The following is a 21574-nucleotide window of genomic DNA, read 5'->3' as shown; positions in this document are numbered from 1 at the left end:
TGTATACTTTTAGCTGTCCAGATAATTTCTTTCTATTTTTAGTAGAGACGGGGTCTCGCTCTTGCTCAGGCTGGTCTCGAACTCCTGAGCTCAAATGATCCACCCACCTCGGCCTCCCAGAGTGCTAGGATTACAGCCGTGAGCTACCGTGCCCGGCGGAGACCCTATCTCTTTAAAAAAAAAAAAAAAAAAAAGCCATGTGCAGCTCATTGCTACCATATTGGACAGCGCAGCTCTGGAATTTCAGTACCAAGCAATAAAATTTGGTATGTTTAAGTGACTTAGAGTTAAAAAAAAAAAAACATGATAGTTTAAAAATTATTGTTTACATATTATTTCACAACAAGCGGAAAGGGTAACTGTGTCCTGGTTTGGTTAAACTGAAATACTGATATATATGATGGTGGTTTAATAAGGAATTTATAGTAGTTCATATTCAGATGACACCATTAGTTTGGATCCACTGTTTTCTTTATGCTTAAGAATAGAAAGAATTTAACTGTATTTTAGAAAAAGTATAATTACAATTCACCTGTAAGAAAAAGTTACTGGATAAGTGGACCATAACCTTTTGGAATCTTGGACTCTCTCGACGACTCCTTTCCCTTCCATACACACACATAAAGGAAAAACATCCATAGTTTTGTGCTTAAACTTTAGGGGTAGAGAGGCCAAAGGAGCCTCCCCTCCATTAAAATCCATGGACTCATCTAGGCACCATGGCTCACACCTGTAATCCTAGCACTCTGGGAGGGCGAGGTGAGAGGATTTCTTGAGGTCAGGAGTTTGAGACCAGCCTGAGCAAGAGTAAAAGACTCTGTTTCTACCAAAAATAGAAAAAATTAGCTAGGTGTGATGGCGTGAACTTGTAGTCCCAACTACTTGGGAGACTGAGGCAGGAGGATCACTTGAGCCCAGGAGTCTTGAGGTTGCGATGAGGTATAGTGATGCCATTGCACTCTAGCCAGGGCAACAGAGCAAGACTCTGCCTAAAAAAATAAAATCCATGGACTTCAGTTAAGAACCTCTGCTTAGGAACCTGACATTTCCAGTTATATTTTAGCTTTAATATGGAGAATAGATTAAGTTTTAAAATTATCTCAAGAAAAGAGGGAAAAAAATGAATGAAATGAAAAAATTAAGTTATTTCAATTTTAAAAAGTTCTCAAACATCTGCTTTTACCATCTTCCTGTTTTAGCTTCCGTGAAGAAGTTTTGTGTGTTCAAAATATTTTAAATATTGAGATAAATTTTTGTAGCTTTAGAACACATAATAGTCAAATGTAAGCAAATCTCTATAGATTTTTATCTTCAGCAGTACTTTAAAGAATTTAAAAATACATAAAAAAAGAAAGTTTGCAAATTTGAGTCTTGACATTCAGTAGATCTGTTCCCTGTATTACATGTGAGGCTAGAAAATCATTATGGAACCAATTCATTCTCATTCCTTACCTCTCCTGGGTTCTTGATTTCTACTTGTATTTGCTGCCATCAGATTTTTACTCTCTCAGGTTTGGGAAGCTCTTTTGAATGCTAATCTCTAATTCCTAGTTTTCCCTTTTTGCATCATCCTGTTCTATCAGTTATACCCTCCCTGTCCCAACCTTGCATATTTACATGTGTACACATAACTTCCACAGACTGATCTTCTGTTTGTGTTAAAGGCATTAAATTAGGGTCTTGGGCTATGGTAAGTAAATTTGTTTCTTTATTTTGTCTTTATTTTCCCTTTAAATAATTGCCTTAAAACTAAATTCTAATCTAAAGATTTGACTTGGTGAAATGTTTGAGGCTAAATTATAAAATTTAAAAATTTTAACTGTGTCTTTTTGCTTTAAAGAAACTTGGTGAAGATGAAGAGGAGCTATCTGAATTACAGCTTCGTCTTTTGGCTCTTCAGTCAGCCAGTAAAAAATGGCAACAAAAAGAACAGCAGGTGATGAAAGAAAGCAAAGAAAAGTTGACTAAAACGAAAACTGTACAGCAAAAAGTTAAAACCAGTACAAAAACACATTCGGCCAAAAAAGTTAGCACAACAGGTGATCATTTCTGTTAAATTTTTAAAATTGAATTAATATTGTCACTATAGTTTCTAGATTTTAATTCAGAAACCTTTGAGTTTAGGTAATTAAAGGGCCCTAAAATGGAAGATAATCTTATATAAACAGAACTTAGAAGATAATCCTATAAACATGACTCAATGATGATGAAAATAATTTTTAAAGCTCTTGTTTTCTTTTATCTCCTATAAAATTCTAACTCTAACAGATACTAATGTTTGTATATTTTCATCTATAGCTAAACAAGCATTGAGGAAACAACAAACAAAGGCATGGAAGAAACTACAGCAACAAAAAGAACAGGAAAGACAGAAAGAAGAGGATCAGCGGAAACAAGCTGAAGAAGAAGAGAGAAGGAAAAGAGAAGAAGAAATCAGAAAAATTCGAGATCTCTCAAATCAGGAAGAGCAGTACAATCGATTCATGAAATTGGTTGGTGGAAAGAGGAGATCAAGAAGCAAAGTAAGAAATGCAAAAATATAAAGTCAAAATATTACTCAAATTTAAGTGTTCTTGGAGTCTTATGGATTCTGTCACATAAGAGAAACTGCAAACATCTTAATGTTTGATAGAGCTTATTACATAAATAACTCTTGGGGAAAAAGGAAAGTAGGTTATAATTGGGAATGAGTCTTTCCTAGTTATATGTGTTAGAAAAAATTAAAGGAAGACTAAAATTATGGTTAGCAAAGATTGCTTCTAGCTTTTTTATCATTTTCTATTTAGATGAAAATAGGATTACTAAATTGTGTTGAGGACGTATTTCAAAAATGTCTGTTTCTTGAGTACAAGGGTAGAATTTCATTAGTTTTTTATTGTTTAGTAATGTAGAATGAGAAGTGTGTCGCGATTAATTGGTATGGATTATTTTAAAGAATGTTAAATCATCATAGAGTAATAACCTTAGTGTATGTGGCTATTTTCTATTTAATCATTATGCATTTATTGAACATTTACTATGTATAAGTCATTGATAATGTCTTTAAGAATACACTTGTGAATGTACTTATAAAGAGTAGCGGGATATTAAAGAATAAGTTCTTTAATTAAAGGGATTCAGGAGGTAGGTTTGCCTAACCAAGGAATACTGTAAGTATTATAAATACTCATGCTTTGAACTTTTAAAAAATACTTTGATAGAATCTTTTTCTAGAGATAAGTATTATTTGCACATTACTCTTCTACCTCCATGTGGATAGGTTTTGCTAGTTTTTAGTTATTAATAGTTATTTACTCTGAGTGGAACGTCATAAGTAAAAAAGAAAACACAATAGACAAACACATTGACCCAGAGGTTAGAGTTTTCAGGTATCACTAATTTATTCATAATTAAAATAGTACTCAATTTATGGGAAATATTGTTAATATAGTCTTCATGACATAAAACTTGTATATTTATTCCTCTAGTTTTTTAATCATATAGAAGACGTGTTCAAGAGGTTGGTGTCACTTAATAGAGGAATAGCTGATTATTTAGTGGCTCAGCTAACTATAGGGAATTTCATTTATGTAGATAGTACTTGCTAGATTTCCATTTTCTGTCTGGTGATGCAATTATAAAATGTCAACCACAGTGTACCTGTCATGTAAACTGAATTTCCCAAATCAGATGTGATAGGCAGATCTAACTGAATCACCATGATTTTTGATACTGTTTCCTGGAAGATAATTATCAATTTATTTGTGATTTGTAGCTTAAGAATAGCCTAAGACAGAAAATGCTTTGAAACTAAAAAATAGTGTTGTGTACTTAGTCTTCAGATCCTGACCTGAGGCGATCCTTAGATAAGCAACCTACTGATAGTGGAGGAGGCATTTATCAATATGATAACTATGAAGAAGTTGCTATGGATACAGATAGTGAAACCAATTCTCCAGGTATGAGCTGTACTTGAAACATTTGTGTATTCACAATTATGAGAGAATGATCATTAAGCTACCCAAAACCTTGAAAGAAATGTGTAATAAAAGTGAGATTTGCTGATGGAATGTGTAATCATGGACATTATTTATTATTTGGTATTCTAAATACTTAGAGAGCAAACCTGAAATAAGTTATGTTAACTTTTATTTCCAAGTGTTTCTAGATAGCCTTTAAGTAAAAAAAGCATTGTTTAAAGTCTGATCTTAAAAGTGAAGATTGTGGGAAAGATGAGAACACTACTCTTTTAAAAAAACATAACAAACCCTTGGTATCCAAGAATCTTTCTGCTTTAGTTAAGAAAGAAAGATCTTTTTTGCTATTAGGCTTCCTATCTCCTTCCAGTAATGATACTTTGTAGGAATTTGGAGATGGAAAGTGATACCAGTGGCATCTCAGGAAAGGCTAGTTAGGATTGGTCAGGGCTGTATCTCCATTAATTTGCATGGTCTAGAATCTGACTCTATCTGAGGGCCAGAACTTGCTTTTGTTGATGTTCAGGAGTGATTAGCTGTGAGAGACCTCTTCTCTCACTAATTTGAAAACATAAGATGGAGACAGATAACAATGCAGTTGGCATTCCAGGAACAGCAGTCCTTAAAAGACCACATGATCAGTGTATTTCTCCCTGTGGTCATATTGTGAGACCAAATCAAAACTAGACTCCTACTTTGGTGTGTGTAGAATAGAGACAAAGCAAAATAGATAGTATTTGGCTAATGTTTACCAAAAGTGCTTATTTTCAGGTTGTTTTAAGCTGATGTTTGATAATCTTACATTATGTTTTGATTTCATAATTTAACTATCTTCAATTAAAGATTGAAAATTGATCAATCTTTAATTTTCTTATTTTCAGATTCTTGTATGATTCTTTATAATTCCCAAGTATTGACAATATAAATATTCTGTATTTCTATAGAATGACTTTATGATCTATGCTTTTTAAATTTTATAAAAAATTATTATGCAGAGAACATACTCCTCACTCAGCTTTGTCAAATTTTAACTTTTTGCCATGTTAACTATAAATATTTATATTTTTAAGAAGTAAAATGTTCTAAAGATCAATGTGTATGTAGATGTTCTCATTTGGACCTCAAGTCAACCCCATATAAGGCATGGGTAATATCTGTATTGACTTGTGAGACAAATGGGATAAAGAAGGAACGTTAGATTTTCCATAAGGTTATGTAGTTAGTGGGTAGTAAGAGTAGTCTTTGAATCTGCCATATTTCAGTGAGCCTAAGAAATCATTAAGGCAAAATGCATAATTATTTTTATCTGTTACCAAGGAAGAAAAATGCTAACAGTTTAACTGAGATGAATTGATTGTAATTATTTTAGAATTAACGTGAGAAAAAATTTGCACCTTATTGATTAAATACAATAAGTAGTTCTTCTCATTCCTAGTTTTATTTGCTTTCTACACAGCTTATGTAGTCCATGTCCTCAGTTTTCTTTGCTCCACATAAAGGGAAGAATGGCACTTTGGCAGGATTCAGGGGAATTTTTTGTTTCATTATTTCTTAAAAAGTATGTTTGTCCAAAAAAAAAAAAAATACATACATATATATATATATCTTTTAACATTTCCTGATCTGTTCCCTACTGTCATCATTAGGTGAGAAGTGGAACAACATGAGACTTTTGAAGAACTTCAAAGTTCAGCTTAAAGTGAATGGCTGACTTATGTGATGATGTGACAATTTTAAGTGGGTAGAGGTGGTGGACTCATGGGGATTAAAGATTTTGTCAGAGATTGATAAAATCTAATTTGCATTCAACCTATATGTATTTCTTATACCATAAATTTAATATATTTTTGTTGAGGTATTTGTATTATTAAACTCTTATCACAATTTTTTTTTATAGCTCCTTCACCAGTACAACCACCATTCTTCTCTGAATGTTCATTGGGGTATTTTTCTCCAGCACCATCTATTTCTTTGCCTCCACCACCTCAGGTTTCTGTAAGTCAGAATTGATATGATTTCTAAGAAAATTATTGTGTTGCCTTGTCTTTTCTAATTTTACAAAAACTGGTGTGTAATTAATGAATAGTTAGATTTCAAGAGGGCTTAAAAATCATAATTGCTTACCAGAATTAATAGCAATGAAATATATAGAATAAACAGTTGTGCGTTTACTGGCAAGCTATCCATCTGGTAGATTTTTTTCATAGCTAAATTTTTAAATTTCATGTTGACTTTCTTTGAGCCCTTAGAATGTCTCCTTCTTTCATGCCTTTACTTCTCAGCCAGTAGCTAGTCAGAAAATTTATTCCAAAGCAGAATAAATGTTATCTACTGTTTTGACTTATCTCTTTTTTGGGGAATTAGGATTTACCTGTGTTAGGATACTTTCAAATATTAATTCTCCCCTTTCTCCTATTTTGATGAGTACAGTTATTTTTAACTTGAAAATCCAGCAAAGGAAAAGCCTTTCCTATGGAAATTTATTTTTCCCCCTGTCTTACACTTAAAAGAGCTACCAATCCCCCATTTAAAAAGAAAAAAAGGAAGTGGGGGAATTACAGAGTAAAAGTTTTGAAGTTATTTCTAGATTGAGAGGGCCTAGAGATCAAACTGAGTATCTCACTAGGTAAGAGAGAACTTTTCCAGTTCCAGTTCACGTTTACTAGGTAGACTTAGACATCTTGTGTCTTCCTAGGATGTTTATGGTGAGGGGAATGTTAGAGCAGAGAGTGAGAGAGAAAACAACCCTTTTTTTCCTTCCTTGAAATGTTTTCTTCTGGGAACTGGAGAATGAATGAGCTCAATGCCAAGACCAATGCTGGAAGATCTCTAAGCAAAAACATACCCAAACTCAGGGAATTGTATAAAAATTAGTTTCCTTTATAGATAATCTCTAAGAAGCCATTTTATGAGAGTTGTCATGATTCTTCTTGCAACTTAACTAAGGTATTTTGGCTTTTATTCCCAGAATCCCTTTGGTTCCTAATTTTTATTTTTACTTAAATATTATATTTTTGGTTTTAATATCTCTGCTTGTTTTCAGATAGTCATCTAGAAGGAAAGGCCCTATATAATTTAATTTCTATATCTTCTAGAATGCTAAATGGATATAAAAGTGGGAACAGAGATTTCAAAAATTGTTGATTTTTTTTTAAATTGCAAAAATAACACTTTTTCATGGTTGAATATTGAATCTTGGTTTAGTTTTAAATTTACGGTATAGTTTCCTTACAGCTAAAATAATACCTAAAGTTTACTTTTCTCTAATTTAATATTGCTGCAGAGATGAACATTTGCAGTTAATAAAATTTGCTTTGTAATAATTATTTCTTTTTAAAAAATAGTCTATGCCACCTTTGAGCCAGCCTTATGTGGAAGGCTTGTGTGTTTCTCTTGAACCTCTACCTCCTCTGCCACCTTTACCACCTCTCCCACCTGAAGATCCAGAACAGCCTCCAAAGCCACCTTTTGCAGATGAGGAAGAGGAAGAAGAAATGCTGCTTCGAGAAGAGCTACTTAAATCTCTAGCAAACAAAAGAGCTTTTAAGCCAGAGGTAATTTAGGCATCTGAATCTCTAGGTGGTGCTCTTGAGCTTAGTTTTAGGGTAGTCCTACTTTTTTTCTGTATATTTGGGATTCATTAGGCTTTTCAGCAAAGTAGGAATAAGTCTTATACTGATATGCTCAAGATTTTTAAAGATGATAGAAGTTTCTTTTTATGTAGTAATGTTTTACAGCAATCTCTTCCTTATTTAGGAAACATCCAGTAATAGTGACCCACCTTCACCTCCAGTTCTGAACAATTCACAGCCTGTGCCAAGAAGCAATCTATCAATAGTCAGTATTAATACGGTATCTCAGCCTAGGATACAGAATCCAAAGTTTCACAGAGGACCTCGTCTTCCACGAACTGTGATCTCGGTAAAAACAGACAAAAAATTTAATATTTTATTCAAATGGGTTGTGAGAAATTTGCATGAAGTTTTGCCGTCCTGTTTCCCACTCCCTGGTTTATTTGTATATGTACATATATTCATAAAAATACAAATTATAAAAATTTATTTTTTATTGATGAAGTGAGAGCAGTGTCTTCAACTAAACTGGTAGTGTTTGGTGATAGGGTATTTGGGGAAGTATTGTTCTCATCAGAGTGTGGTATGCTTTTCTCTGCCATTTCTTCAACTTTTTTTCCTATAGAAATTGGTTCATTCAGATTTTCTATCTTTTCTGGAGTCAGTTTTAGCAACATGTATGTTTTTTATTTTTCTCATCTCCTTTTATACTTTGCTCATATTTTAAAACCAGTGACTGTACTGTACTGTAATGGAATGATTTATTTGTGATGTTTGTTAAAGGACATTGAAGACACGATTTTCTACCTTGTTTTTTTTTTTTTACTGTTATTTGCATTTATTTTATGTTGCATCTATTCCCGTGCCATAAGTTTTTGTTTCTTCAGTTTCTTCTGGGATATCTTTTTCTTCTGTGCAACCTCCTCTTCTGATTTTGGAACAATTTGTTCCCTTTTAGTGAGGATCATTTCGATGTGGCAGGGGGAGCTCGTGTGTGGATTAATCCGACCATGAGCTCTGTAAGTTTGGCGACACATCTTGGGTGCTTTGTTCACCTGGATATGCTCAATGACCAGAGAATCTACATCCAAACCCTTAAGTTCAGCATTACTGTCTAAATTTTTAAGCATGTGCAGCAAAAATTCAGCACTCTTTTTGGGCCACCGACCCTGTGTCCAGCTCCACTGTTTGGCCTGGGCACACCTACCAACTACACCACTGTAACGTCGGAATGGTACACATTGTTTCTTTAAAGTGACATCTTTCAGATACTTGGTGACTTTTCATATATGCATACCCCTGATGCCCTGGGTGGTTTCACGAGTGTTCTTGAAGTGAACACGGAAGATTTGAACCTCTTGACTTGCACGATTTTGTGGGGTTTTCTGGGTCAAGTGAATAGAGAACCATTTTCACAGATCACCTCAGGCCGCTTCTCTACCTTGTTTTCTGATGGCTTCAAAGTAAAGTAAATGGAGCAAAGCCAAGCTGAAATCTTGCCTGTGTTAGGGAAACCAATTTTGGCAACTTAACTCTCTATATGTAACCACAAAGACTACAACATTTTTTTAATTATTATGTAGCATTATTAAAATAATTTTTCTTTAGTTTTAAAAGGGTTAATTTAGATGGCATTATGGTTCTTTATAGAATGTTAAAGAAAATAAAATTTAATGAGGGAGATAATCATAGTAATGTCTAGAAAGACTTAAAGAATATAGACTATTTTATGTTTTTGGCATATAACCAGTATTGGTGGAGTGAGATATAATCAATTATGTAATAGAACCAGAAGGAGCCATAGACAGCTTACTTGGAGCCCATTATTTTTGTGGATTGAAATTCAGAGATGTTAAAAACGTGTCCAAGGCTGTGTCCCTGATTGTGGTAGAGCCAATAAAAAAATAAACATACTTTTGTTATCAAGAGTAACAAATATATTGTCTTTGTAGCTTCCAAAGCATAAATCAGTGGTTGTAACACTAAATGATTCAGATGATAGTGAATCTGATGGAGAGGCTTCCAAGTCAACTAATAGTGTTTTTGGTGGATTAGAGTCCATGATTAAAGAAGCAAGACGAACTGCTGAGGTAGGTGCAATAATGAAAGGTGAAAATAAAGATGGTCTGTCAACAATTATTAAAGTTTATTTTTTCCTGATAATTAGACCTTAGAGTTAAAGATTTTTAATATATGGATTTGTGGACATATTTTAAGTATTTGTGTTATTAGGACTTTAAATAATGAACCATGTATCAATTTAGATCAATTTTACTATTAAAAATCTCCTTGATTTGTGTTTCCTATTAACTGGTCCCTTCAAAATAGTAAAATTGGATAATTGTCTTGTGTACTACAGAGATTTATTTTTGTTTTAGAATTGTATTATGTTACCAGAAAACAGTTTTTATTGAAGTGTACGATCTAAGTACAACTCTTATTCTTTTTCTCCATTGCAACAGTTGTTTAGAAATGTCTTAATTCAATGATTTTCCAAACTGTAGGTCTTGACTACTTGGTGGTTTGTACAATTATTTTGGTAGTTGTCAACCAACATTGTTTTAGAAAAAGGAATAGAAAATAATGAAGATATTCAAGTATTTCTAAATGTATTCAGTATACACTGGATTACAATGTGAAATACAGATTTTTTTTTCTTTGCAGATGACACGATTTTCTTTTCATAAAATCCCAAAAAGTATACCAGAAAAAAGCTATTATGTTTAATAAGTGAGTTTAGCAGTGTCACAGAATACAAAGTAGTATACAAAAAGTAATTGTATCTCTATATATTAGCAATGAATCACTGAAAATTAAAATTTAAAAATAACATCATTTATATTAGAGATCAAAACACAGCAAAAATATATGAAATCTCTGGGTATAAAACTAATAAAATATGCCCAAGATCAAGATGTTAAAATTTTATCTTGAAATCAAAATACACCTAAATAAATTGAGAAACATACCATGATCATGGATTGAAATAAATAATACAGTTAAGATATCACTTCTCCCTAAACTGTTCTTTAGATTCAGTGCAATTCAAATGAAATTGTAGTAAGATTTTTTTTTTGTAAAACTAACAAATGAATTCTATTAGAATAACCTAAATGATTTTGAAAAAAATTAGAACAAAGTTGGAGGAATTACTCTATCTACTTTAAGACTTACTATAAGACAACACAAATCAAGGCAGTGTGTGATATTGGTAAAAGATCAGACAAATAGAAAAATTAAACATAATGGGCCATCCATAATTATACTTACAGATAAATATATGGTCAATTAATTTTTTTTAATATATAAATCTTAGTATGAAATTTTTGAAAGCTGTTGATCTTGTTGACTTCAAATGTTTTTTAGCAAGCTTCAAAACCGAAAGTACCTCCAAAATCTGAAAAAGAAAATGATCCTTTGCGAACACCTGAGGCTTTGCCTGAAGAAAAGAAGATTGAATATAGATTGTTAAAGGAAGAGATTGCCAAGTAAGTGTAATTTTATGTAGTTAGCTTTAAAGGTATGTTCTGTTTTCAGAACTTCCTTTAGCCTATATAAAGTTTACTGGCACTGGGAAATAAGTGATGATGTTTTTTTCCCAAGATGCAGTTAATGTTTTTGTAACTCACACAGAAGAGGGAGCCAGATGATCATGTATAGACTTGAATACAATGATGCACTGTGATATAACCAGTTTAGAAAAAGATAAAAGCACTCAAAGAGAGGGACTACAGTGTCATCTTTGATTGCCACCTCGGGTCATACATATTGGTCATTGTTCATAATTGTTATTAGTCAATATGATTAATGTTTTTATTTTATGAAATAGAATACATTTTAAAGAAAAATAGTTTCAGTTTATTCTTGGGTGTAATACATCTCTCTTTATTGATTATTGTAGTCGTGAGAAACAGCGTTTGATTAAATCAGATCAGCTGAAGACAGGTTCGTCATCCCCCGCCAGCTCTGATGTGGAGATTGATGGGATTGGCAGAATAGCCATGGTTACTAAGCAGGTTACAGATGCAGAAGCAAAACTTAAAAAACATAGGTGAGCCTCATTATTTTCACATATCTAATTATTACTGTATTTGAGGAATATATTTTTATGGTGTGTCATTTATACATATAGGATTATAAATTTTTACTTACACTTGGTAGAACTGTAGAAGTCTACCTTTTTGTTGAATTACACATTTATATAACATCATAGAATGAATGTTTAAATAAAAATACTAAGCCTTCAAAAGAAAGTTGAGCCCTTCAGATTGATAACATGGCTCATCCGTTGCTAAAAAAACATTTATAAAACTCTCCGCTTTGGAATTTTATTTAAAACTTCTGGCATGTTTTTTGAAATGTCTTCATTGGTAGAACTATGCATCCATAGTTAATTTTTTTTGTTAAAGGTGAGCTTGATTGTTGGAAATAGTCATTATCTAGTCTGATCAATGACATGGTCAAATTATAGTGTTATAAAGTATGAATATTAAGTTATGATCATAAAATTCTTGTTTTATGAAATCGCTATGCTGTTCAAGTGGTGATTGAAAATTTTGAGAAAATGTGTAAAACCTCACAAGATGAACATACTGAATGATAGAATTCATTTGAAGGTATTAGCATATATTTGATAGAAATATTATGGGTACATATTTTTGCCACTCCAAACATCCTGCAATTATTAGTTGATGAAGAGCAAAATGGTTTTAGTTATCCTTGACATTTCTGAGCTTTCTTCTGCCAGTCTGCTTTTAGGTTTACAAATTAAGGGGGAGGTTCTGTGTAAGACTTTTCTTGTCCTATTTTTAGTAACTGACTAACCAGTTCTTGAACTTCATGGTAGAAAAAATTATTATAGTGATGAATTAACTCTTAATGTTGAAAATCATTAATAATATTTGAACCATTTAATGGTTTTTAAAACAAGCTTGAAAAGTTCATCCATAGTTAGTTAATTAAGGAAAAGAAATACAAATTTACAGCTTCATTTCTAACATAATAGCTACTTTTCTTTTTATTTTTTTAAGCCATGAGAAAGAAAGTCATTTGATATGTTTTAATAAGGCAACAGAGACATCTCAAGGAGATATTGACTGTGTAAGGTTTTATATTAAATATACAAACATACGTTTTTCATTTACGAGTAAGATATTAGATATTAAGTGTTCTGAACAAAATAAAATGCATTTGAAAATAGTGTTTATAGAGTTCTTCAATTTTAAATATTTGTCTTGTGCTTAACTTACCATATTTCATTACATCTAAGGCGTACCATTATTTTATGTACTATTAAGAAAGAAAAATGCAGGCTGGGCGCGGTGGCTCACGCCTGTAATCCTAGCACTCTGGGAGGCTGAGGTGGGCGGATCGTTTGAGCTCAGGAGTTCGAGACCAGCCTGAGCAAGAGCGAGACCCCATCTCTACTAAAAATAGAAAGAAATTATATGGACAGCTAAAAATATATATAGAAAAAATTAGCCGGGCATGGTGGCGCATTCCTGTAGTCCCAGCTACTCGGGAGGCTGAGACAGGAGGATCGCTTGAGCTCAGGAGTTTGAGGTTGCTGTGAGCTAGGCTGACGCCACGGCACTCACTCTAGCCTGGGCAACAGAATGAGACTCTGTCTCAAAAAAAAAAAAAAAAAAAGAAAGAAAGAAAAATGCTGATAGTTAAATTATGATATGCAATAATGGCATCTTGATGTTAGAGATCTGAAAAATGTGCTTCATAGATGAAATATAAATAAAATTTCCAAAATTGTCAATGAGAAATGGTATTATGTATGTTTTAAAAGAGTTTAAAAGGATTTAGTTTCTATTTAATGACTTTTATAACAAATGAAAAGTTTATAAAAACTCTTTATGTGTCTTTCCCTTCCCTATCCTCTCTATCACATATTCTCTGTCTTTATGATTCATTCTAGATGTCAGTAGTTGTGACTAATGAAATCTGGTATCTTTCTGGAAACATGTATGATTATTTAAAAATTAGACTTTCTTCTCCCCTTCCTTGCCTTACTTTGGATAAAATGAGTTAGAGATGTATAAGTTAATTAAATGTGCTTATATTTATTATATGTTTATTTGAGTGTATATTAGGAACATTATAAATGAAACTAAACATAGCAACTTTTCCAGTTTACCTCAACCCTCACTTCGCTCATTGTTCAGGATCCATACAGGGTCAGATTCAGCCAACATTGAACATTCACTGTAAGCTTTACAACTGTAATTCACGTTAACTCAGGCTTAAATGATATTTTTACAAAAAGATCAGACCCATAGTTGAAATTATAAAATATAACAGTGTCAATTTAAATACCTGTGTGATTGATGAATGTAGAAATATTCATCCTTTTAAATTCTTGCCTGCATGTTATAGATATGTTTTTTAAAATGGTCTACTTTGAAAATGTTTTATTCTGATAGTGTCAGTCTGCTAGTCTAGAAAAATATTAAATAAGAATTTTATTATTTCCCATTTAGGATTCTCTTGATGAAAGATGAATCTGTTTTAAAGAATCTAGTGCAGCAAGAAGCTAAGAAGAAAGAATCTGTTAGAAATGCTGAAACAAAGATTACAAAACTCACGGAACAGTTGCAGGCAACTGAAAAAATTCTCAATGTCAACAAAATGTTTTTGAAGAAGCTTCAGGAACAAGTAATGCTCCTGTTTTAAAAAATTAAAATATTAATGTAATCTTCTGTTTACTACACATTTTTATAGGCCAAGTTTTCTGTAAGACCAAAAGCCCCATAAAGTCATCAAAATATGTGTAAACTGTAGTCTTGCATTGAGACAGAATGGAATATTTTTATTTTTGGTTTAATACCCTAAAACTGCAGTGTTTGAGAAGAAATTTCCTCTCCAAACGTTTTCATTTACATTTTCATAATTCTATATTTTCAGATTCACAGAGTTCAACAACGTGTTACATTTAAGAAAGCTTTGACTCTAAAATATGGAGAAGAGCTTGCTCGGGCAAAGGCAGTGGCCAGTAAAGAAATAGGAAAACGTAAACTGGAACAAGATCGCCTTGGAGTACGTTGTTTGTAGAAATATTTATTTTTGGAAAGCAGAAAGTTTTTATGATACTTTTGAGGGTAATAGATGTATAAAATAACTTTTTCCTGTGAATTCAGAGAATAAGATTAAAGCTTTGTTTTTAAATGACATCCACATTTTTGGATGCTTACTTTAAAAAAATTTTTTTTGTCTTGACTTTGTTCTTTGGTTTTTTGTAGGTCATAGATTAACTACACTGTTGGAGACTTATGTTAAACTCTGTTTTAGTCTCTATATTGATTTAGTTTTGTAATGTTGGCATTCTATTGTAGGAATAGCACAATTATTTTACCAAAAATTGTTTATAAAATCACAGTGATATAAAATATTTATATCATTTTTCTTCCCCAGCCAAACAAAATGATGAGACTGGACAATTCTCCAGTATCAAGTCCAAGAAAGCATTCAGCAGAACTAATTGCTATGGAAAAAAGACGATTGCAAAAACTTGAGTATGAATATGCCCTGAAAATTCAAAAATTAAAAGAAGCCCGGGCCCTTAAGGCAAAGGAACAACAAAATATTGCTCCAGTTGTAGAAGAGGAAGCTGAATTTTCTTTACCTCAACCCTCACTTCACGATCTGACGCAAGATAAATTAACCCTGGACACTGAAGAAAATGATGTTGATGATGAAGTTTTGTCTGGTTCAAACAGAGAACGAAGAAGATCCTTCTTAGAATCCAATTCTTTTACTAAACCTAACCTTAAACACACTGATACCCCTAACAAAGAATGCATAAACAAACTTAATAAAAATACTGTAGAAAAACCAGAACTCTTTCTAGGGTTAAAAATTGGTGAATTGCAAAAATTATATTCAAAAGCTGACAGCTTAAAACAGCTGATTTTAAAAACCACCGCAGGCATTACAGAAAAGGTTTTGCATGGCCAGGTAACTGAACATTTCATATTTATAAAATTTAGAACTTGCCTCAGCCTTACTTGCCCTATAGAATTATTATTTTCTTTTGCAGGAGATTTCTGTGGATGTGGATTTTCTCACAGCACAGAGTAAAACAACAGAAATGAAGCCATGTCCTTTTAGACCCTACCATAGTCCTCTTCTAGTTTTTAAGTCCTACAGGTATAAAAGAAAGATTCAATAAGGTTGAATTTCAGGATTACTCCTTGGTTCTTAATTTTTACCTTGAATATTTGATGAATGAAAAAGCAATTGAATCGTGGTCACTGGAAAATGAACCTGTCCTTTTAGGGAAAATAAAAATTACATGTGTTGCTGTTGGACTCACTGTGTCTGGAAGTGAGGTTTGGTTCACTCTTGGGTTTATCATTTCTTATCAAATCCAGTTTCTGGCTACTGGCAGAAATGTAGAGAATTCTAGATTTCTCTTTGTTAGGGATTTTAGGAAAAAAACCTGGAGGATTTTTAATTTTTGGTTCTTAATTTTACTACTGTTCAGTCTTAAAGGGTGCGTTAGCCCGCCTTCATAAAATTTATTTAGACATTCTCAGATGATTAACTTTGTGGGAGGTTGTCCCACAAAGTTTTTAGACTTCTAGAAGCTGTGAGACTGTTAAATGGATATTATTTTATCATAAAATTATGAAGCACCTTCTAGGTAGTATAGATTTTTTCCCTATATTTGTGTGTGTGTGGGTGTGTGTTGGCTGTTAATGTGTGCAAGAAATACCCATATTATACAGCATTTTATTATGTGGTAAAAAAACACAACTTTTAGAATACAGGGTTTTTTGTTTTCTATTTCAAATCTTTTATGTTCTTGTTATAAAAGTAGCTTGTTCCTATCGCTTGATACTCTGGCTCTTTTCTAGGGTTAATTTTGGTATCAATTTAATTAGATAAGTAGTAAGTTCAAAATATAGAAATCTTAACTGAGAAAGAAAAATTAAAATTTTCCTAGTTTTCTGAAGAATGTCTATGGAGCATAATGTGCCTGTCCACTCTCTTTTTAGATTTAGTCCATACTATCGAACCAAGGAAAAACTTCCCCTAAGCTCAGTGTCATACAGTAATATGATTGAACCGGATCAGTGTTTCTGCCGTTTTGATCTAACAGGAACGTGTAATGATGATGATTGTCAGTGGTGAGTTGTTTTTATTTGTGAGCATTTTGTAATTTGCAAGGAGGTTTTCGTTGCTTAACTTTAATATACATGATTATCTTTGCTGTGTTATTTTATTTTAGGCAGCATATAGAAGACTATACACTTAGCCGAAAACAGCTATTCCAGGACATTCTGTCATACAATCTGTCTTTGATTGGTTGTTCAGAAACAAGCACTGATGAAGAAATTGCTGCTGCTGCAGGTTTTTAAAAGCTTCTTATTCTTCCCTAAGTGAAAATTTGAATTTAGGCAATTTAAAAATTTTATGTTTAGTTGCTGATGTTTTTAAATAGCTACAATAATACAAAATATATTCACCTATGTCCCTTTATTTAGATCTGCTGTGTCCAATATAGTAGTAGCCACTAACCACATGTTGCTATTTAAATTTAAATTAATTAAAACTAAAGTAAAAATTTACTTCCTCAGTTACACTGGCCACATTTCAAGTGCTTAGTGGCCATGTGTGGCAAGTATTTACCAATAGAACAGCACAGACTTACTGCATTTCCAATGCCATAGAAAGTTCTTTGGACAGAGCTCATCTAAATAGTTCAGTTTATTTAAAAGCAAATGTTAAGCTATTTGTATAGAAATTTACTAATGATTTTAACATCCTAATTTCACTTATTGTTTTCAAAAATAGAGAACTGGAAGTTAAGATGGTTGTAGTTTCAAATTCTATAATGAAATAGAAAGTACTTCATATACTTAGATATTGTAGAAAGCATAGATTACTATCAGACATTTTGAGCAAATATTGTTAAGATTTTCCCTAGATTTCGTGCCCAATAATAAACCTTAAACTACAAATCTTTTGGAAGTAAGGTAATTGATAATTACTAAAATTGGTGTTATCACAACCCAAAGTGATTGTAAAGTTACTGAATCTATTTCATCACTCCCAATTTGGGACTTTAACTTTCTTAATTATTGAGTTCATTTCAGGAGATGCTTTTTTTCCTTCCCAAATTGGGTGTATGATGTGGTAGGGTTTGCCATAGTAGTTAATGTAGGTTTTGCCCTCTCAAAGGTCATAGGTGTTATTGACTAGGGCCATATACTTTCTTCGAATTCTTAAGCTATTCTTTGTGTCATATTCTTTAATTATACCAGTCTTTGTAATCAGTGTTTTTATGAAGATAGTATTGCTCTTATTTCAGAAAAGTATGTTGAGAAACTCTTCGGAATAAACAAAGATCGGATGTCAATGGACCAGATGTCTGTTCTCCTTGTTAGCAATATCAATGAAAGTAAAGGTCATAGTAAGTATACATATATATGTGTGTATGTGTGTACATCCCTCTCTCTCTTTTTTGTTTTATGTTCTTAATATAAAGTATGTATCATTTCTAAGATGGAGTAAATGTATTTCTTTTAAAATATTATTTGGGTTGCCTGCAAAAGGATAAAAAACTAGTTATATCAATTAACAATCTTCTCTTGTTTACGTTAGCACCTCCATTTACAACATACAAAGATAAAAGAAAGTGGAAGCCAAAGTTTTGGAGAAAACCTGTTTCAGAAAATAGCTTCAGCAGTGATGAGGAACAATCCATAGGACCAATTAAGTATGGTAAGAAGTTATGTAATTTAAGATCCAGAATTATTAAATTGTGGTGCTCTATCTTTATCTAACACTTTGCTAGTCTTTTGGTGTTGTGCTAGCCTAGTTTTAAAAATTTTTTGCGCACTCTGGGAGGCCGAGGCGGGTGGATTGCTCAAGGTCAGGAGTTCGAGACCAGCCTGAGCGAGACCCCGTCTCTACTAAAAATAGAAAGACATTATATGGACACCTAAAAATCTATATAGAAAAAATTAGCCGGGCATAGTGGCGCATGCCTGTAGTCCCAGCTACTCGGGAGGCTGAGGCAGTAGGATCGCTTAAGCCCAGGAGTTTGAGGTTGCTGTGAGCTAAGCTGACGCCACGGCACTCACTCTAGCCTGGGCAACAAAGTGAGACTCTGTCTCAACAAAAAAAAAAAAAAAAAAAAATTTTTTGCATTCTAATTTCAAGTTTGCATAATTTGTTTACTATTTGTGGATTAGCAAGTATCTAAGATGTGTATTCTCATGTGATTATTTACATTAATGTAATACTTTTTTTCTAGTTTGGATATAGTGGAATAAATCATCTTCATAAACTACAACTTTTAATTTCTTAATTATAATTTACAATTTAATGAATGTAAATTATCAGATGGTGTCACTTATCTTTAAAATAGGATGACTTGTACTTGTTTGCTAGGAGAGTACTAATTACTCCTCTTATCCTGCTGTAATTTTTAATAGCACTCCTTTCCACTCTCAGAAATGTACTGGTTTGGATGATAAATTATGAGGTTATTAAGTCTGAAATGTCTGATTCCTTAAGTACTAAGTTTGGCAGTTGATATCACTGACATTTCATGTTGACACTTAACGTTTGTTTTTATTGTGAAGATACATCCTCATTCTTTCAAATGCACATTTTGGCTTATGATTATCTTTCAGATTTTTTTAGAGCAATTTTTGTGAAACATGGATAAGTCAAAAATTCGTGTTATTTTCAAATATGAGTTCCATCATGGAACCAATGCAGCACAAACAGCTCAAAATATCAAAGAAGTATTTGGGAAAGATGTGGCTAATGAACTCATGGTACGTCAATGGTTTGAGACGTTCCAGTATGGTGATTTTAATCTTGAAAATGAGCCATGTGGGTGGCCTGAGACCCAGGTGGATAATGATGAGCTGAAAGCTATAGTGGAAGTGAATCCATTTCAACCTATGCGTGAATTAGCAGCAAGGTTTGTCATTACTATTCCAACAGTATTGGACCATTTGAAACAAATAAGCAAGGTAAAGAAGCTGGACAGATGGGTACTACCTGAATTAAACAAGCATCAGAAGAAAAATCATTTCAAAGCTTTCCTTTCTTTGCTGTCATGACATTAAGGCAAACATTTTCTATGCCGTATTGTTATGTGTGATGAAAAATGGATTCTTTTTGGCAATCTCAAGCATTGGACACAATGTTTGGATAAAGATGAAGTGCTGAAACACAGTCTAAAACTGAATATTCATCAAAAAAAGATAATGGTGTTCGTTTGGTGGTTCAGTGCTGTTATTATCCACTGCAGCTTCATGAAACCTGGTCAGTCGATTACAACGGATGTCTACTGCAACCAGTTGGACGAAATGATGAGGATGCTTGTGATTAAGCAGCTGGGATTGGTCAATAGTGACAGGCCTATCCTCTTGTAGGACCACATGTCACAAAAAACAACATTACTCAAACTACAGAGGCTGGCTTTGGAAACTCTCTGTCATCTTTTGCATCAAGTGACTACTTCTTCCAAGCTTTGGACCACTTCTTGCAAGGAAAAATACTCAATTCTCAACAAGCTGTGGAAAATGCCTTTGGTGATTTCATTGCCACTCGCTCTTCAGGCTTTTTAGCTGCTGGCATAAACAAGCTACAATTAAGATGGCAAAACTGTGTTGATAGTTTAGGTGCATACTTTGATTAATTGTACTACTTCTTGTTTGAGATATAACAAGCTAAACTTTTGATTCAAAATAGGACATTTCATATTTAATGACCTAATATATGATAGCTCTACCTTAAAGCTATAAGCTCCTGCCTGTCATTCAGAATCTAAGTTTTTAGTTTATCTCAAAGATGAGACCGATTTTTTTTTTTTCTTGGGTCTGTGGAGTAAAGAAAATATTAAGGTAATGATACTTTTTTTTCTTACAGCTTTCCGATCAGAGAAGCGAATAAATGTTCCAGCTCTGGATACAGTTGTCACTCCAGATGATGTCAGATACTTTACAAATGAGACTGATGACATTGCTAATTTAGAAGCAAGTGTGCTTGAAAATCCTTCTCATGTACAACTTTGGATCAAGCTTGCGTACAAGTACTTGAATCAAAATGAAGGGTAGGTCAGCTTCAAATCTTTGTGTAGACTGTTATACATTTATATTTTTATGTTTGAGGTTTATTTCACCTATGGTAATCAGATTTCTTTCCTGGTATCAATGGACTCTTTGTTTTTTTGACAAAGCCAAAAGCATTTTATTGTTTAAAAGCTATTGGAAAAGTTTAAGATTAGATCTTGAGTTTGTGTGCATGGCTCAGTGTATGGGTAATAAATTATACTCTCAAATTTTTAACTCCAGTAGGCTCTCATTTTAAAGTAGGATTAGCTAAGACAGTAAATTCTGAGTGGTGGGAGGATTATTAGTTTTTTTTAAAAAAACCAAGTAGTCATAGTCTCTTAATAAAATTATGATAAAAATAATAGTGGAACAGATTAAATTTTATCTTAATTTGCAATGGAGATTTAAAGCTTATCTAAAAACCTCTAAATTTTGGTGAATTTTCTTTTGTCCTATGCATGGTACTAAATTATGTGTATTTAAGATAAATAGTAATATCCTATAACCAATAGCTCCTGTTGCAAATGGCATCTTCTGAGTTCAACTTTTTAATAGTAGAGATAAACCAGGAGTAAAATAATCTTTTTACAATCATATTTTAAAGCTATTTTAACGGGTTTATTTTTTTCAGGCTTCTCTGGTATATTTGACTATCTTAAAGCATACTATAAAAGTATAAACTTTTGAATAAGACAGCACTGTGGAGTGCTAATAAGCCACACATGCCTGGATATGGTGCTTATTTAACTTTCCTTGTGTGTGATTTCCATGTTAATGGGATAAGTTACAGTGTTTTCTTTTCTGACTCATTTACTGAGTGAAGGCCAAAAGAACTGTACATAATTTTATGAATAGGATCATGAGAGAGAATTATCTTCTCCAAAAGATAGCAAGCCCTTGACCGTTGAAAAGAACTATTATATTGAAAGCTTTGATATTTTTGTGCTGGCGGTAGCTGGCC

The 21574-nt window shown here is 32.8% G+C and overlaps 1 protein-coding gene across 1 annotated transcript in view; it reads left to right on the top strand.

Moving 5' to 3' along the window:
• Positions 1-21574, top strand: part of ZFC3H1 (zinc finger C3H1-type containing) — a 50837-nt gene that overhangs the window by 14509 nt on the left and 14754 nt on the right. The window contains exons 4-21 of the mRNA XM_069490041.1: positions 1841-2039; positions 2299-2522; positions 3815-3938; positions 5854-5951; positions 7301-7510; positions 7713-7877; positions 9481-9618; positions 10895-11016; positions 11430-11579; positions 14017-14191; positions 14441-14572; positions 14948-15490; positions 15573-15682; positions 16534-16665; positions 16767-16888; positions 17850-17951; positions 18143-18262; positions 20429-20612. Coding sequence (XP_069346142.1) covers positions 1841-2039; positions 2299-2522; positions 3815-3938; positions 5854-5951; positions 7301-7510; positions 7713-7877; positions 9481-9618; positions 10895-11016; positions 11430-11579; positions 14017-14191; positions 14441-14572; positions 14948-15490; positions 15573-15682; positions 16534-16665; positions 16767-16888; positions 17850-17951; positions 18143-18262; positions 20429-20612 — 3050 coding nt within the window. The remainder of the gene's footprint in view (positions 1-1840; positions 2040-2298; positions 2523-3814; positions 3939-5853; positions 5952-7300; positions 7511-7712; positions 7878-9480; positions 9619-10894; positions 11017-11429; positions 11580-14016; positions 14192-14440; positions 14573-14947; positions 15491-15572; positions 15683-16533; positions 16666-16766; positions 16889-17849; positions 17952-18142; positions 18263-20428; positions 20613-21574) is intronic.

This window comes from Eulemur rufifrons, chromosome 16, assembly GCF_041146395.1.
Source record: "Eulemur rufifrons isolate Redbay chromosome 16, OSU_ERuf_1, whole genome shotgun sequence".
NCBI classification, from domain to species: domain Eukaryota; kingdom Metazoa; phylum Chordata; class Mammalia; order Primates; family Lemuridae; genus Eulemur; species Eulemur rufifrons.
This window is presented reverse-complemented; position numbering and strand designations above follow the sequence as displayed.